General features: G+C 41.2%; 2 protein-coding genes across 4 annotated transcripts in view; one reads left to right on the top strand and one right to left on the bottom strand.

Moving 5' to 3' along the window:
* The window catches only part of LOC121317655 (histone-lysine N-methyltransferase SMYD3-like), a 161,831-nt gene extending 156,308 nt beyond the window's left edge, over positions 1 to 5,523 (top strand). For both annotated transcript variants that reach the window (XM_041253824.1, XM_041253822.1), the window contains 2 exons: positions 3,659 to 3,767; positions 5,055 to 5,523. In XM_041253824.1, the coding sequence (XP_041109758.1) occupies positions 3,659 to 3,767; positions 5,055 to 5,156 (211 nt within the window). In that variant the 3' untranslated portion in view covers positions 5,157 to 5,523. The remainder of the gene's footprint in view (positions 1 to 3,658; positions 3,768 to 5,054) is intronic.
* A 6,143-nt stretch (positions 5,524 to 11,666) lies between these two features.
* LOC121317654 (kinesin-like protein KIF26B) overlaps positions 11,667 to 18,430 on the bottom strand; it is a 164,925-nt gene continuing 158,161 nt past the window's right edge. For both annotated transcript variants that reach the window (XM_041253820.1, XM_041253821.1), the window contains 3 exons: positions 15,959 to 16,161; positions 14,661 to 14,811; positions 11,667 to 13,399 (listed from right to left, as the gene is read on the bottom strand). In XM_041253820.1, the coding sequence (XP_041109754.1) occupies positions 13,251 to 13,399; positions 14,661 to 14,811; positions 15,959 to 16,161 (503 nt within the window). In that variant the 3' untranslated portion in view covers positions 11,667 to 13,250. The remainder of the gene's footprint in view (positions 13,400 to 14,660; positions 14,812 to 15,958; positions 16,162 to 18,430) is intronic.

Raw genomic sequence — 18,430 nt, 5'->3', positions numbered from 1 at the left:
TACCATAAACCAGTATGCTCAAAATAGCACCCAGTCTGGACTGTCCTCTCTTATTCATATCAGCACCCAGTCTGGACTGTCCTCGCTTATTCATGTCAGCACCCAGTCTGGACTGTCCTCACTTATTCATATCAGCACCCAGTCTGGACTGTCCTCTCTTATTCATATCAGCACCCAGTCTGGACTGTCCTCTCTTATTCATATCAGCACCCAGTCTGGACTGTCCTCGCTTATTCATATCAGCACCCAGTCTGGACTGTCCTCGCTTATTCATGTCAGCACCCAGTCTGGACTGTCCTCGCTTATTCATATCAGCACCCAGTCTGGACTGTCCTCTCTTATTCATATCAGCACCCAGTCTGGACTGTCCTCTCTTATTCATATCAGCACCCAGTCTGGACTGTCCTCTCTTATTCATATCAGCACCCAGCCTGGACTGTCCTCTCTTATTCATATCAGCACCCAGCCTGGACTGTCCTCTCTTATTCATATCAGCACCCAGTCTGGACTGTCCTCTCTTATTCATATCAGCACCCAGTCTGGACTGTCCTCTCTTATTCATATCAGCACCCAGTCTGGACTGTCCTCTCTTATTCATATCAGCACCCAGTCTGGACTGCCCTCTCTTATTCATATCAGCACCCAGTCTGGACTGTCCTCTCTTATTCATATCAGCACCCAGTCTGGACTGCCCTCTCTTATTCATATCAGCACCCAGTCTGGACTGCCCTCTCTTATTCATATCAGCACCCAGTCTGGACTGCCCTCTCTTATTCATATCGGCACCCAGTTTTACTGGTAAATGCTTAAGTGCCCACACTATCTAAAGCACCCCCCACTCCCCTATTCATTTAAACATCTTAAAAATACTATGATACTTACAAGTAAAAATGAATTGTTTTCTTATATAGTTAACTAATAGTGTGTTATTGATAAAGCATTGCCATAGCAAATAGGGCCTGCAAGCAGTCTTGGCTTCTATATGCTTCTACATGCTTCTCTTTGACTGCGGTGTGCATTAGTTTAATCTGTACCCTCTGTTTTTTCACTGAAATGTACTGATAAGTTGCATTATTTAAACAACAGATAGGTGATTCCCTGAGCTCATTCTGCCAGTGTATCCCTGTTCTGGGAAGTCAGTTACCGTACTTTAAATCTATATTATAAATCTATACTTATAGCCTGTTGTAGCCTGTTTTTTTGCAGGGTTTGGTTTGAATGAAGTCTTAAAACCAACAATCAAGCTGCTGAAATCAACAGGGAACTGAGTACATTGGTTAATCCCTTGGAGTCATGTTTTTATCTGTTTTTCTACCTACAAGGGCCACCAAATGTAACTAATGGCATTATTGTCGCCAGCATGGCATTTGAAATGAATTTGTTGTTAGCAGAAGATATGATCAGAATGTAACATGACCTGCTCAGGAGGGTGATTCTTCTCTGGGAGAGTAACAGAACAAACCCAGCAGGCTAATTTACACAATACCACCCTGCTTCCAGGGAAGAAGAAGCAGGGTGGTATTGATAAGATGACAAACCACAGATAACAGAGAGGATTCACAGTTGTTCCAACTGGGTAAAATAATGGATGAGCGAGGGAAAGCATGAACACAAACTTTCCTCCATTCCAGTTTATTACAATTAGAATTCAAAATGCTCAGTCAGAATTCTTCCAATGTAGAAAAGCAGAGTAAAAACCCATGCCCTTCCCATCGGAGTTTCCACACTGGCAAGATCCAGGCTCCATGATATCATCAATTCTGTTCAGGTGGCATTTCTGTCAGTTTGGCACATGCCTAAAGAATTGCTTACCAAATTGGGCTGAAGCATTCCATTGCTGAAACATTCCATTGCTGATTCTATACTAATCTGTAATAATGTTGATGCATCTTGGTCATAGGTCAACTTTTTTACCCTACTCATAGCTTGAGTTTTGGGTTTACAAAAAAATAAAATAATGTCCTTGTGTTTCTTGTCACCAGTTAAAGTAATCTCTCTATATCGGAATTGGGTTACTCAATACTTATTTCTGACCATGCATCATGAAAGCGTAGCTGCAAACCTCTGCCCATTTGACCCCAATTGTGGCTTATTTAATGCTGTTATTTCAGGTAGTGTGCAGGGTATATTTGTAGAATTCTGTGAATCTTCTCATTGAAATGCCATTATGTGAGTGTGGGTGTTCAAACCCCAATGGAGCCCAGTCATTATTGAGAGAGAGAGCTGTTCAAACCCCAATTGAGCCCAGTCATTATTGAGAGAGCGAGAGAGAGAGAGAGAGAGAGCGCTGTTCAAAACCCAATGGAGCCCAGTCATTATTGAGAGAGAGAGAGCTGTTCAAACTCAAATGGAGCCCAGTCATTATTGAGAGAGAGAGAGAGAGAGCGCTGTTCAAAACCCAATGGAGCCCAGTCATTATTGAGAGAGAGAGAGAGCTGTTCAAACTCAAATGGAGCCCAGTCATTATTGAGAGAGAGAGAGAGAGAGAGCGCTGTTCAAAACCCAATGGAGCCCAGTCATTATTGAGAGAGAGAGAGAGAGAGAGAGAGAGCTGTTCAAACTCAAATGGAGCCCAGTCATTATTGAGAGAGAGAGAGAGAGAGCTGTTCAAACTCAAATGGAGCCCAGTCATTATTGAGAGAGAGAGAGAGAGCGCTGTTCAAAACCCAATGGAGCCCAGTCATTATTGAGAGAGAGAGAGAGAGAGAAGAGCTGTTCAAAACCCAATGGAGCCCAGTCATTATTGAGAGAGAGAGAGAGAGCTGTTCAAACTCAAATGGAGCCCAGTCATTATTGAGAGAGAGAGAGAGAGAGAGAGCGCTGTTCAAAACCCAAACCAGTAAGTCATTATTGAGTTACCTCGGTCAGTAATAACTCTCTCTCTCTCTGCTCTCCTCTGCTACTTCTCTCTCTCTCGGCGACAAGTTTTGGGTTACCTCGGGTCAGTAATAGGTGCTCTTAAGAGAGAGAAAGAGAGAGAGAGAGAGAGAGAGCGCTGTTCAAACTCAAATGGAGCCCAGTCATTATTGAGAGAGAGCTGCTCACACAGCAGGCCTCTACAACACAGGACACCCTGTGCAAGTTCAACAGTTTTAATTGAATGGAGCCACTGCTCCTCAAACTGTAAGGGGCTTTACACTGCTACTGAATGTTAGGCTGCCTTTACAGTTCTGCACTGAAAAATGTGCTGGCAAGCGGACTCTCATCTTACTTTCATCTCTCCCCTTGGCTGAATTTCAATGATAATTGGCATAGCCTTCATATAATAGCACCAATTAAATGAAATTATTCTTAAATTAGAGCCCTACAAATGATACTGTGTATTTCAAGCAATTTACTTTAGTTTATATAAAGAAATATATGAACCTGTTATATTGTAGGGTAAGAAGGGTGTTTGTAGTTGAAAAGAGAGGATATGTAAAGCTGCAGTGTCCCAAACAATGAGTGATCCGAACGGGACACCTCTATAATGCCAATGCCCTGCAAACATAAGATCTAAAACCGATCTGAAAATAACAGGAAGAAGAAGAAATGCCTTGCTTGCCATTGCCAGGTATTGTGGAGATCACATGACTGGGCCTAGTGTTAGACTGGATTAGATTCTATCATGCGAGAGTGACTGAGGGACCAGTCCATATTTCTTGTATCTTTCCACTAGACTGTACTACACAGGATTCCACCCAGTGAAAGCCGTGCAGCTCATGAGAGTTGGTAAACTGCAGAGCCATCAGGAGATGTTCAGGGAAGCTCTGGAAACACTCAAACAGGTCAGTGATAATCACCACCTCTGAGAGAAACACACTGGAGGCTTGTTACAACCACTGTTGAGGATAATTCAGCCACATTATTATTGTTTTATTTTATTTTCTCTGAAGTATATTTAATTAAATGATGGGGTGACTGGACCCTTCACATATTCAGTACAGAGTTAATCCTTACCCCAATATTGCTTTGCCAGTGTGCCTCCATCACGACTTCAGTTTCATTCTCCTTCCCTTAAAGGGGAAATCTCATTGGAGCTTTGTAGATTCATTCTAAATGTACAATGTTTTTTTCTGCAATTACTGTACAATATGTAGAGATCCACTGCTTTCCAATGGGCCTTTCTTGCACCTATATGAGGGCAATGTGACCCTCTTGAATTCAGCTATTGGTCAGTCCCAGGTTCGGTATTCGTTGTTTTATGCACATATCTAGAGGTGACCTCTCGCACTGCAAAGTCATTTTGCAGTAGGATTCTGGGAAGGTGATGCATAGGGCTTGTACACATGGCACCGAGCAGAGACTCATTAGTCAGTAGTGAAGTGAGCACTGAACTACAACACAGCAAGTGAAGTATGGAAGAACTATACAGTAGTGAAGTGAGCACTGAACTACAACACAGCAAGTGAAGCATGGAAGAACTATACAGTAGTGAAGTGAACACTGAACTACAACACAGCAAGTGAAGCATGGAAGAACTATACAGTAGTGAAGTGAACACTGAACTACAACACAGCAAGTGAAGCATGGAAGAACTATACAGTAGTGAAGTGAACACTGAACTACAACACAGCAAGTGAAGCATGGAAGAACTATACAGTAGTGAAGTGAGCACTGAACTACAACACAGCAAGTGAAGCATGGAAGAACTATACAGTAGTGAAGTGAACACTGAACTACAACACAGCAAGTGAAGCATGGAAGAACTATACAGTAGTGAAGTGAACACTGAACTACAACACAGCAAGTGAAGCATGGAAGAACTATACAGTAGTGAAGTGAACACTGAACTACAACACAGCAAGTGAAGCATGGAAGAACTATACAGTAGAAGTGAGCACTGAACTACAACACAGCAAGTGAAGTGAACTATACAGTAGTGCACTGAACTACAACACAGCAAGTGAAGCATGGAAGAACTATACAGTAGTGAAGTGAACACTGAACTACAACACAGCAAGTGAAGCATGGAAGAACTATACAGTAGTGAAGTGAGAAGTACTGAAACAACCACAATTTAAAATGATGCATGAATACATTGATTGAATGTTTATCTTGTTTTATTTCTCTAGGCTTTTGAAATCATGAAGGTGACCCATGGGGGAGAGCATAGCCTGACGCTTGACTTGAAACAGATGCTGGGAGAATGCCAAGCTGAAATTAACCAAACATGAAAGAAGACATACAGCTTCTTAAAGAGTAAGTAGCGAGGTTCCAAAAAAATATAGCGATACGTGTCCCCACATGTTGCTACAACGGTTTAAATGACATACCTGTAATTTCTGTCTTTATTGTTAACATCCCGACAACTTTTTACACTTAGAACTTTAAGTCTGTTTCAAAGATCTTTTCAATACGGCCGCTCAAGTGCATTGATAGTGTAAAGGTTATTGCCCACATAGTCAAACAGGTAACACAGCAATAACGATCCATGATGTGATACTGAATAGAAAACCCAGAGGACTTTTTTTAAGGCTCTTCCTGCAATGATTTAGAGGACATATGTCAAACCCCAGTGCACTAGAGCAGCCATTTTGAAAAGAGCTTTGAAACAGACTTTAAAGTTCTAAGTGTAAAAAGCTGTCGGGATGTTAACAATAAAGAAATAAATTACAGGTATGTCATTTAAACCGTTGTAGCAACAGGCTGGGACGTGGAACACTATGTTTCTCAGAACCCCGCTACCTATGGTGGCTTCCTGGGTAACTCTGCTGTCATAATGGAATAGCCCTTTTGGAGCTCGTCGTTCCCAGCATGGACTGCCTGAGCAAGCTGGTCATGTTTTTAAAGTTTCACCAGATAGCATGAGACGTTTTAAAAATCATTTTCACAACATTGTAATGTTAGTTAGATTAACCTGCTGTCAGCTTCAATAAAAACAATCTGTGGTCTTGCATAATGTAACCCTTCATAATAAACCCTCTGACCCATTGCTTTATGTTTCTTTTGTGGAAAGCAGGATGTGTATCCAGATGTTATTTTGCTGGTTAAGACTGTTCAGTTCATATCTATAATCAAGGATTTAAAAAAACGGTCTCCAACAAATCAGGAGGTCCTGTTTTGGAAACATATGGCTGACATAAAATAATCGCTGAGTCTCAAAAAAGAGCAGCTTAAACTGGAACGCCTATTGTCTAATTTTGAGAAAGACGACTCTAACCGTAGACACAAAATAATATCTGGTCTGCTGTCACTTTGAATGCCTCTGCTTATGAGAAGCCAATTAAACTGTTTTTTCTCCAGTGTTTTCTCATGCCACCTTTAGATAAATGAAGCAAAGTCATCCAATGATTCAGAGATATATTAGACGCAGGAGTGAAAGTGTAATCATCCTTAATGATACTGAACACATGTGTAAAGGAAGGAAGCCCAGGACTAAATCTATAACCTTCAAATATATGATTCCAGTGAAAAATTCCTTATTTGTGCTACTTGGACCAACCCTCCAGGCTACACAGGTTAGACTGAAGGCTTGTGTACATTTTGTGACCCTGCAGTCTTGGAATAATTGCTGAAATGTGGACTAGCACAACAGATCCCTCAAGAATGCTTTGTTCTGTGAATCTCACATGAATGTTTTACTCTGATAAGCACACTTGGTGCAGAACCAGTGAATTCCAGTGAAATATGATTTTTAAATACATGTTGAGAGTTTCATTATAAATCACACAGACGGGGAAGGGGTCCATGCTAACTCTTACCTGGAATGTGTATATAATGTGTAAGTCCTCGAATTACGATGCTTTGACTCTTTTGCATTATTACCCTGCTTCGACTTTACAACATCGATACGGCATTTACAACACGGCGAGACCTGAGCCATGCGTCATGCGCGCCGCTTGATGTCCGAACTTCAGTACCTGTCATGGTCGTCCTGATTGAGTCTAGTGGTTTTCTTTTTTTTTTTTTTTTTTTTTTTTTTTTTTTTAAGTATTCGCCAATAACAATGACTCAAAACGAAGCATAAGCTGTGAACTCTGCCACATGACGAGGGGCTTAATTTCAGAAGATCGTATTTCCTGTTGGAGTACCACATACACACACTGAATACGTCATTGGAAAGCCCCTAGCCTGTACTTTTAAGCAAGCCAGGTAGGTGTCTGAGTAATATGCACGTAATCACCGGACTGAGTGTAAAGAGTTAAGTACATATTTGCATGAGTACAATATAACGGGTCATTTTTATAAAACTATATTATCTGGCTGAAGAGTCAGGAATTATAGCATTGTTCCAATGGGAAAATGTGCTTTGACTTACAACATGACTTTCAGGCACCAATTGTGTTGTAAGTGTGAGGACTGCCTGTGTGTGTGTGTGTGTGTGTGTGTATATATATATATATATATATATATATATATATATATATATATATATATATATATATATATATACACACACACACACACACATATATTATATATATATATATATATATATATATATAGCCTGGGACGAAACCGGTATATACCGGACAAGAACCGTTTGGCCATGTATCTTGGTGCCGCTGTGGGCATGTTTAATGAAAAAGTACAAGTCTGATGGACATGTTAAGCCCCTGGGTGAACTGGAGCAGTTTCTCCATAACTTCCTGTTGAATTACAACATTCATTTAAAATGGCTGTGAAGGCTGGTAGGTACAATATGTTCGCTGGCCTCCATCTCTTGACTTTCACTTTCATTCTGCAGTGTATGTGTGTGTACTACAGTAATGGCCTTTTCGAGTGAGAAAGGACAATCACTGTATAACAGAGCCCTTTGTAAACCCTGCGCTGCAGAAGGTATTATCAGGGTCAGTCCTCCCAACTGCATGCTCTTCATTTCTCACTGTCATTTCACTGCAGCAGCTGCTTTGTAACTAACTCGCTTTCATTTAAAATAAATTGCTTTTCAATCCCTTTCTTTTTTACAGTATAGAAATTCTTTAAATCCACATAGATGATGTGTGATAGAGATACGGGATGCAAGGGTATTGTAAAATTATCTGGAATTGTGAAGTCACTGGCAAATGGAACAATGTATTGGATACAGCGAAAATCAAGATTGCAAGTGAAGAAACAATGAAATCATGACAGCAAGAACAGATACAGTACAACAATCCAGCTGGACATTGAGGGATAAAATAGGGCAATTGTACCTGAGCTGGTCGCTTATCATCTGTTAAATAAATTGTATCCAATAAGTAATATTTTAACGTCCATTTTTCCCCACAGTACAGTCAGCCTACAGTGTGCCAGTATATGAAGTGCTTGATGTTCTCTGCTGTGTGTCACATCAGGTTTCCAGACTCTGAAAGTACAGTATGTCAGTGCCCGGGATGTGAGCCTGACACAGAACACAACGAGGGTCCGTGGGGTTACAAAGTTATATACCACAAAGTTATATACCACATTCCTCACAGGGCTGCAGAAGACGCTCGCAGAGATATTTTCAAGTGCAGGAAAGACAAGACTAGTAAGGCCATAAACATCCATCATTCAATGTATGTGGAGTTCTATTATTTTATATTTAGTTAGTTATTAATATGCTTCCCCTTACTGCTCTTCATGCCTATCTAAATCTAGACTTTAGACTGTCTCTGGGTCTCTGTGTGCGCATCAGGATTCCTATGCTTCTACACCCACCTGTTTCTCTGTTTGTGCAAAATGTATACTGCTTAGTTTTTATAACAGCTGTGATTTGACATATTCTTTGTGGCTCATAATGCGGGCCCCAAAGAATATGTCAAATCACAGTTAGGACTAGGAGAGCAAGCTTGGTAACTTGCAAGGATTTGTATTTCATCACAAGGTGATCTAACCAGAACTAACACTCTAACAGGTCTTTTTGTAACATGCTTTTTTCAAGCAGCCAAAGCAATCCAAAATCTAACCTAAAAACAAATGTCTCTGTACAAAAATGTGCTGCTTGTACTAACATGTCTTTATTCAGATGAGAAGACCAAACTGTCACCATTAGCTATAGTATTTCTACAATCAGCTGAATGTAATGGAATAAACTATTCCAAAGGGTTCCAGCAGGATCTCGCCAGTAATCCCTTGCCCATCTACAGACACTTGATAATTAACATCACTTATTATTTTGTGACTCATTTTAATGTGAGCAATATGTAGTATGCTACAATGTTCAATAACAAATCAATAAATATCCCATGCACTGTGGACTTGTATTCATGCTTTATTTTCAGTTTAAATTAATTTTCAAGGACAGCATTAAAGCAAGTGGGTTACAATATATGAAAATATGTGAAAGGCTTGTAATACAGAACATTTAGACATGTTTAGTATTCAGACTGCCATTCCTCAAATGGGGAGAGATCAGCCTTGTGGGAATAAGCATGAGTCTTGCGTTTACTGAAATGGCTGCCCACCTTTCTACAGAGCTATTTCTGAAGCATACAAATTGGACTCAGCAAAGCAATCTTCAAGAGTTTATGTTTTAAATCTCAGTAAATGTGATCTGCAGTGTCAAATTCAAATACAAATTCAATGCCAAGCAAGCTTCTGCCTGGTGGCCATGTCACCCGCCTTTAATGTCTTCCAATTAAAATGTCACCTGGCTTCTCTTGTATTCTGAAAGCACTGTTACAACCACAACTGCCAGCTGTACATGCACAGCGTCACATGCATCATAACTTCCTTTGATAGCTCCGCCTCCATGGTGAAGCAGAGCCCCTCGGTGGGTGAATGTCAGCTCATGACTTCCTTTGATAGCTCCGCCTCCATGGTGAAGCCGAGCCCCTCGGTGGGTGAATGTCAGCTCATGACTTCCTTTGATAGCTCCGCCTCCATGGTGAAGCAGAGCCCCTCGGTGGGTGAATGTCAGCTCAAGACTTCCTTTGATAGCTCCGCCTCCATGGTGAAGCCGAGCCCCACGATGGGTGAATGTCAGCTCATGACTTCCTTTGATAGCTCCACCTCCATGGTGAAGCAGAGCCCCACGATGGGTGAATGTCAGCTCATGACTTCCTTTGATAGCTCCGCCTCCATGGTGAAGCCGAGCCCCTCGGTGGGTGAATGTCAGCTCATGACTTCCTTTGATAGCTCCGCCTCCATGGTGAAGCCGAGCCCCACGATGGGCGAATGTCGGCTCAATAAGGGTGGAAAAGAGTTAAGAATTCAAACGGCAATGCTGACATGGATTTTGTCAATAAAACATTTCTTCATATTACATATTGAAATAATGTAAAAATAAAGGCTTAGCCAATGAGGGACAACGCATTGGCTAAGACAAACAGAGCTAATTGCGGTTTTCCACACGACCGTGTTATTTTTATGTTTTTTGCACGTAGGTTCATCTTGTTTCCTCATAATCCAACTTGAAATGAACACCTACATTACTCCACACTGGAGCAGCTATGTCAACAGTGCTATATATACACTGCTCAAGGTGAAAGTGCTCTTCAGCCTAGATGAAAAGATTTACTTCCCACACACGCAATCTTGTAAAATAAGTTTATTTTGAAACAACAAAACACCCAGAAAAAGCAAATCCTGCACAGTGCTTCTGACTTCCATTAACTCATTCTGCCACACCAGAAATGTATTCTGCCAGTCAAGTAATTCAAGAGAAGTTCCCATTGACCCTTTCTCTGCACGCATCACAGACAATCACAATCAAAGGGGCACAATGGGAGTGGGTGTAAAATATACTGTTTATTCACAAGAACAGGCTACATAAATGGACTATCATACACATATTTGTTCAAAGATCATGTGACTGGCAAACATTAATGAACCGTATTAGAAAGCCGAATCTTTGAAGAAGCACGCCATTATTTTGCAGGTAGAATAGATTGGGACAAGAACAGAAAATGTAATTTATAAAATTGATATATCAAAACCATTAATTTTGTAGCCTGTGTTTCCAACATCATTAGGTTTAAAGTTGTTTCACTTGGCAGTAGTGAAAAACCAGCTCAGACAAAGGCATCTTGGGGCTTGTTCCCAAAGAGACCATATCACTGCTGGGTGTTGCTGTGCTTTGAACAAGTTGACTGGGGTGTGCTAATTCATCCCTTGTTTCTCCTGTTTGGAGGTGCTGCACTATGAGGCTTTCTGAAGCCACTAAAACAATAGCTATGTGGTGCAAAGAGAGCTGTTGATTTGTATTAAGATTCGGTTTACAAGTCAAATGTCAGCTCACAGGTTCAGGCTGTCTAAATCAATCAGCCCAGACGTCTACTGATCAGCGTCGATCAGCCATCTTGCAATAGGGTTCAGTGGCAGAATGTAATAATACTGTATTTATATATATATTTATAGATATGAAATGGGCTCGGCAACTGTACAGTTTTCAATGCAGAGCACTTTGCAAACCGTGATGTGTAAATAAATTATAAAATACAAGCAACTCTCCTGAGCTTACAAATAAACGATATACTTCATACATTACTATAATAAGGGCAGGGTGGGTTTGTTACAGGATGACTGTGGGTAGGTTGATTTAGTATAGAAAACAAGCATTATATAAACATGTAGCGCTGAAACTGCCTCAGGAACCAGATATTAATACAGTAATCCGTTGTGTATCCACCCTAACTGTTTATCTGCCATGATCAAGCTCTTCAGCAAAGTTAGTTTATTATTGTACAGAGAAGATTAGTTCAGAAATTGTAGCTCCCAAAGTTTTCGTACACTGTGTTGTATGTGCTCTGTGTGCTGCCATTGCTGGTAGTGTCATGTGAGCTGTTCAGTGGGTTGATATGTAAATAAATCCTGTTCACCTGCAAGGCGTATGAACTTCAACCTCCGTCTCGATTTCCTCCCTGTCACTCATCAGTGACTGCACGCACCCACTCAGCTACTCTGTCACAAGCATTAATACCCTGTATCTTTCTAAACAAGGGCTTTAGCTCCCTAATAAAAGCAGATTCTCAAAAGAATACTTGTGTGAATATAATAATTGTTCCAGCTGTGTATAATGGTATTTAAAACAGGATTCACTTTCACATATCCACCTGTACTCCCACCGCAGTCAGATATGCCACGGATTACTGTATTAATAAAGTGTATGCACCACTGAGTAAGACCACACAAAGCCAATGTATTTTCTGATGCTGCTTTGGAAAGAGAGAAGGATATGCATGTGCCTTTCAAATACTGTTGCATTGCGTAATGTTCAGTGCAATTAGCAGCCATTTGAGTAAGCTAAGTGTACATCTCACAACTCAAATGAACTGTATTGCAAAGAAAAGGGAGGGTTTACATGAATTGTTGCTGCAGTTTGCTTCTAGTTTATACAGTGACTACCTACACTGGCTTGTTTGAGAATATGTGTTTGATTGGAGATTAAAGTACCTCTGTGGATCAATAAAACCCTAAGTGTTGCATCTGCAGAGCAATCAGGGTCAGCCTTTGCATGCTACTTGCAAAGGGAAGAAGGGGGTCCTGAAAACAGTGACAAAGGTAATGAAGTTAACTGCCCTTTTCCTAAGCTCTCATCCGCTTTTTAAAAAGGGAACCACTGATGGAACCAATACAGACCCATTTTGAAATGACCAATATTGTTTTAAATTTAAAACATCTTTTGTTTTTTATTTATATACAGCGATTGTTAGATTTGTGTCGGCTTGCGATGGTCAATGCTGACTGAAACATGCAGCATGCCAAGTGCTGGACCTTGTTCTGACTTATTGCATGAGTCTCAAGTTTGATTCGTTCTTCCTCCAATGCACAACTCATTTCAAAATAAAACAATTCAATAAAATAAGATGGTCAAATGCTCCGCTTGTTTGTTTTTCCATCCCTCTATCTCCTTTATGGCTGATCAAGCCCGATTCTGCTTCCCTTGAAGAGCAGGGGATCAGTTTCCGAAACTGCACATTGACTCTGAGTGGCCTTGCGTTTTAACAGTTAAAATGTAAAAAAGAAAGCACTTAACAGTTAATATACTGTGTTCTGACTAGTATATAACAATACAAATATAAATACAAACTACTGAGAAACAGCAAGTCAGAAGGAGGATAAAACACCAAGTGAAACAAACCGCAATATTTTTTTTTTTTTTTTTTTTTTTAAGATAGCACCATCTACACACAAATACGGAAATGTTTGGATATTGAAATCTTGATAAGGCACTTGTAGTCCTTATTTTAATTTGTTCTTTGTTTGGAGGCTTCTATTTGCAGGCCATCATCCACAATGCAATTAACTCAAAAACTAGTTCAGTCTTGCCAGAGATTCTACATCCTCAGCTCACTCACATCTTTCTTCTGTCCCAGTAATTCCACTCTTCGTACTCGCTCTATGCATTCCTGCTTTCCATCCCCTCATTGGCGCCTGGAAGTGACATCGAAGCACGTAATCATCATGAGATGTTCCTTGCAAAAGTTGACGCGACTCTCGAGACGCTCCGTAACGCACTCCAGGGCTTCCAGATACTCCAGGGAATCCACTTCGAATGTCTGCTGCACATCAACTGAATCACAATGGAAAATCAAAATGAGGTTCTCTATGTAGGATACTTTTCACTTTGCAACCAAGCAAAGAGCAGAGAGCACAGTGAAAGAGAAGCAAGCACAGTGAAACAGTGAAAGAGTAGAGAGAACAGTGAAAGAGAAGCGAGAACAGTGAAAGAGTAGAGAGCACAGTGAAACAGTGAAAGAGAAGCGAGCACAGTGAAGCAGTGAAAGAGTAGAGAGTACAGTGAAACAGTGAAAGAGAAGCAAGCACAGTGAAACAGTGAAACAGTGAAAGAGTAGAGAGCACAGTGAAACAGTGAAAGAGAAGCGAGCACAGTGAAACAGTGAGAGTAGAGAGCACAGTGAAACAGTGAAAGAGAAGCGAGCACAGTGAAACAGTGAAAGAGTAGAGAGCACAGTGAAGCAGTGAAAGAGAAGCGAGCACAGTGAGAGTAGAGAGCACAGTGAAGCAGTGAAAGAGAAGCGAGCACAGTGAAATAGTGAAAGAGTAGATAGCACAGTGAAACAATGAGAGTAGAGAGCACAGTGAAGCAGTGAGAGCACAGGCAAGAGTAGCATGGTGAAGAATGATAAACCATGGTAAAGCATGATGAACTGCCACATTCAGACTGGGGCGAGAACGTGACTGATTTCATTAAAAGAGGGCATTTCACTGCACGGCTGAAGTGTTAAGTGTGGATCTAACAGTTAGCTCCTGCTTTTTTGTCTTATTTCTGTATTCAGCTTGATCATAAATCCCGGAAGGAAACATGCCGAACTGTGACAGCGGGTTATCAGAGGACAGGCTAGTTCTTTCAGGAGCCTTTATAGTGAGCACTTTCTTTCAAAACCCTGCTGCTTCTGAAGCCCACAGCTCCTTCAATATTTACTGTGCAACACAGCGCATTATATAGTATTGGTATGGCAGAGACTGGCTGAGATAACTCTGAGATTTCCAATAAAAAAATAAGAGGGAACAAACAAGAACAACCACAGCGCAGATAGGGATACAATGCACTGCAGCAAACACGATGGGATATCCATCGATCCTCATTTCCAGTGTATAGTCAATGCCAGATCTGTATTGGTGTCCATGATGGTCACACACCCTGTTGATCTGCAGAGTGTGGACACCTGGGACCCCATAGGCTGTAATGTCTGATATTTGCATAATACCATGACCTGACACTGACTTAGAACATTTAATATCCCTCCTGAGTATCCCTTGTTTGCAGCACTGTTTCTATTTGTTACGCACTTTACTTCTATAAGTCTTACATTCGCTGGTCCATTTCTCAGGTTCAAGCATCAGGTGCTGTTTGGTTGCCTCTAGTTCCTTCTTAAGCCAGTCGTATCTGGCTCGAACCTCAGCGATTCTCTGCTGTCTGTTCTCCAGAATCTTCAGCTTGGCACTGAAGTATACCACCTCCTAATAATGTGGAAAACAAACCATGTATTTACAGCAACAAATATACCCACCCACAAACATAAAACCACTTTGAAGCACTGTGTACAAGTGACACAAAGGATGGCTTGGGTGACGTCCACGCCCAGGAAGCAGTACAACACACAGATGATATGGGGCTAAAACGGCTGCAGCTGTATCTTTATTAAATAATACAAGAAAACAATCAAAATAAAACACACAAAAGAAACACTAACAAATTATCTTTTATAAAACAAGTACCTTGGTTCGCTTATTGGTGGCATTCTATCTCGCTCTCAGTTCCTCTTAACTCTCCTCTTTCAATGATCCCAGAGTGGGTCTTTAATTCTGTGGCTGGAGCCGTGATTACCTATTAAACAGTTACCCTATCAAGGCTCAGCCACATTCCCACGAGCTACTCGGGATGAGGATTTAACCCCATCCACGCCAACTACATTTTACAAGACCGGCTTGTCGTAATAAATAATATCGTACGCCTTTTGTCTGTTCACACACAAACACAATATTATTAATAATAATACTAATAACAACAACAATGATAATACAAATGAAAACATACATAAATAAATTAATATCCACAAGAGGTGGGTAACCTGTAACAGCAAGGTACTAAACGTCTCATTTTTGTAAGGGCAGCCTCTTAGTCACAGAGTCTCTAGTTATTAAGCAGGCCTCTCACCCAGTTGTCTCTTAGTCACAGCGTCTCTAGTTATTAAGCAGGCCTCTCACCCGGTTGTCTCTTAGTCACAGTGTCTCTAGTTATTAAGCAGGCGTCTCACCCGGTTGTCTCTTAGTCACAGCGTCTCTAGTTATTAAGCAGGCCTCTCACCCGGTTGTCTCTTAGTCACAGTGTCTCTAGTTATTAAGCAGGCGTCTCACCCGGTTGTCTCTTAGTCACAGCGTCTCTAGTTATTAAGCAGGCCTCTCACCCGGTTGTCTCTTAGTCACAGTGTCTCTAGTTATTAAGCAGGCGTCTCACCCGGTTGTCTCTTAGTCACAGCGTCTCTAGTTATTAAGCAGGCGTCTCACCCGGTTGTCTCTTAGTCACAGCGTCTCTAGTTATTAAGCAGGCGTCTCACCCGGTTGTCTCTTAGTCACAGCGTCTCTAGTTATTAAGCAGGACTCTCACCCGGTTGCCTGCCCCTCTCCTCTTCTGGAGTCGTTCCACGTCATCTATTTCATATACTTTGATCTCAAAGGGTTCGGTCGAACCTCTCTGTGCAGGTCGCAGTGGCCCGTCTACCCAGCGTACCCCAGGGCTGTTGGCAGGCTTCCGGACTGGTGAGGCTGCATCGAGGGATAGAGTCGGGATCAAGCGACGCCTCTGAGTCCCTGCGAAAGAAGCCAAGATGAATATCCTGACCAAATCACCACTGTATATTTTGGTATCCTATAACTAATTGCTCAAAGACCCATGAGGAGAACTTTGCGGAAAGATCAAAACCTTTTTGTTTAGAAGGAAAATATATTGACCAGGAGGTAAACTTTCCCTGGGTTAAACTTTGCAATTTACTTTCTTGTGCTAGTGTAATTGTTCAAATATTCTAATCATTTTTCTTTTTAGTGTTTTACAATTTGATACACCCCTCTGGAGTTCAAGGAAGTGACTGCAATCTCTTTCTAAGATCATGCAACAGTCTCGAGAGACAGGGGTTGTGCCGATAGACTGGAGAATTGCAAACATAATACCGATCCACAAAAAGGGAGACAAAACCGAACCATGTAACTACAGACCAATAAGCCTGTCTTCTATTATATGTAAACTATAACAAGATCCAAAATGGAACGTTACCTATATGGTAACAGTATCCTGGGAGACAGTCAGCATGGTTTTAGGAAAAGGAGATCAACTAACCTGCTTGATTTTTTTGAGGATGCAACATCGACAAGGAATAATTGCAAAGCGTATGACATGGTTTATTTAGATTTCAAAAAAGCTTTTGACAAAGTCCAGAATAAAAGATTAATTATCAAGCTGAATGCAGTTTGGATTCAAGGAAATGCATTCACATGGATTAGGGAGTGGTTAACATGTAGAAAACAGAAAGTACTGATTAGAGGAAAAAAACTCAAAATGGAGGGAGGTAACCAGTGGAGTACCACAGGGATCAGTAATAGGTCCTCTGCTCTTCCTAATCTACATTAATGACTTAGATTAATGTATAGTAAGCAAAGGTCATTCAAAATTATCTAGACATCATTCAGAACTGGGCAGACACATGTCATATTACATTTAGTAAAGAAAAGTGTAAGGCACTGCATGCAGGCAATAAAAATGTCCATTATGAACACCATATGGGAGATACTGAAATTTTGTTTTTGTTGACTCAGAAATGTCTTCATCTAGACAATGTGCTATGACAATGTCCAACAAAATGCTCAGATATATAGTGAAAAGTGTTGAATTTAAATCAAGGGAAGCAATGTTAAAACATTACAATGCATTAGGAAGACTTCATCTAGAATATTGTGTTCAGTTCTGGTCACCTCGCTACAAAAAGGATATTGCTGCTCTAGAAAGAGTGCAAAGAATTGAGTGACCAGAATTATTCCGGGTTTAAAAGGCATGTCATATGCAGACAGGCTAAAAGAATTGAATCTATTCAGTTCTGAACAAAGAAGACTACACAGTGATCTGATTCAAGCATTCAAATTCCTAAAAGGCATTGACAGTGTCGACCTGAGGGACTTTTTCGACATGAAAAAAGAAACAAGGAGATTAAAAGGTGTCATAAATGGAGATTAGATAAAGGGGCATTCAGAACAGAAAATAGGAGGCGCTTTTATTGAAACCAACTCCCCAGTAATGTTGTTGAAGCCGACACCCTGGGATCTTTCAAGAAGCTGCTTGATGAGATTCTGGGATCAATAAGCTACTAACAACCAAACGAGCAAGACTGGCCAAATAGCCTCCTCTTGTTTGTAAACTTTTTTACGTTTTATTACTGCCTATTTACTGTACTCCGGTCAAAGATCATATTTAAGGGGGCTCCTGAGTGGCACATCCAGTAAAAGCCCTGTGCAGGATGCGCCAGTTCAGGCTATTTCTTTGCTGACTGAGGACGGGAGCTCCCAGGGGCAGCGTTCAATTGGCTGAGCGCCGCCCGAGGTAGGGGGAGGTTAGGTCGGCCAGGGTGTCCTCGGCTCACCGCACACCAGTGACCCCTGTGGTCTGTAAGTTTGCCTGTAAGCTGCCCAGGGCTGCATTGTCCTCCGACACTGTAGCTCTGGGTGGCTGCAAGGTGAGTCTGCAGTGTGTTAAGAAGTGGGAGGCTAACGACACACGCTTCGGAGGACAGCGTGTGTTCGTCATCGGCCCTCCCAAGTCAGCGCAGGGGTGGTAGAAGTGGGCTAAGCTAAAAAATAATTGGACACTACTAAATTGGGGAGAAAAATAACAGGTCTTTGTACATCGCATTGTCCAATGCTTTAAAGCCTTCGAGGAAAAGTAATAAGAAAAGAAAAACCAAAATCATTTAGAAAAAGATAAAAGTAACAAAAGCCAAGTTGCTTATCAGCGCTGGGCACAGATTAACAGGTTCTGCTCCGTGCCATTTAGGAATGACACTGTGGCTTCTCTATTTGCATACAAATTGGCAGT

The sequence above is a fragment of the Polyodon spathula genome, chromosome 6 (genome assembly GCF_017654505.1).
Source record: "Polyodon spathula isolate WHYD16114869_AA chromosome 6, ASM1765450v1, whole genome shotgun sequence".
NCBI classification, from domain to species: Eukaryota; Metazoa; Chordata; class Actinopteri; order Acipenseriformes; family Polyodontidae; genus Polyodon; species Polyodon spathula.
Note: the sequence above shows the minus strand (reverse complement) of the source record. Positions and strands in the feature narration are given on the sequence as shown.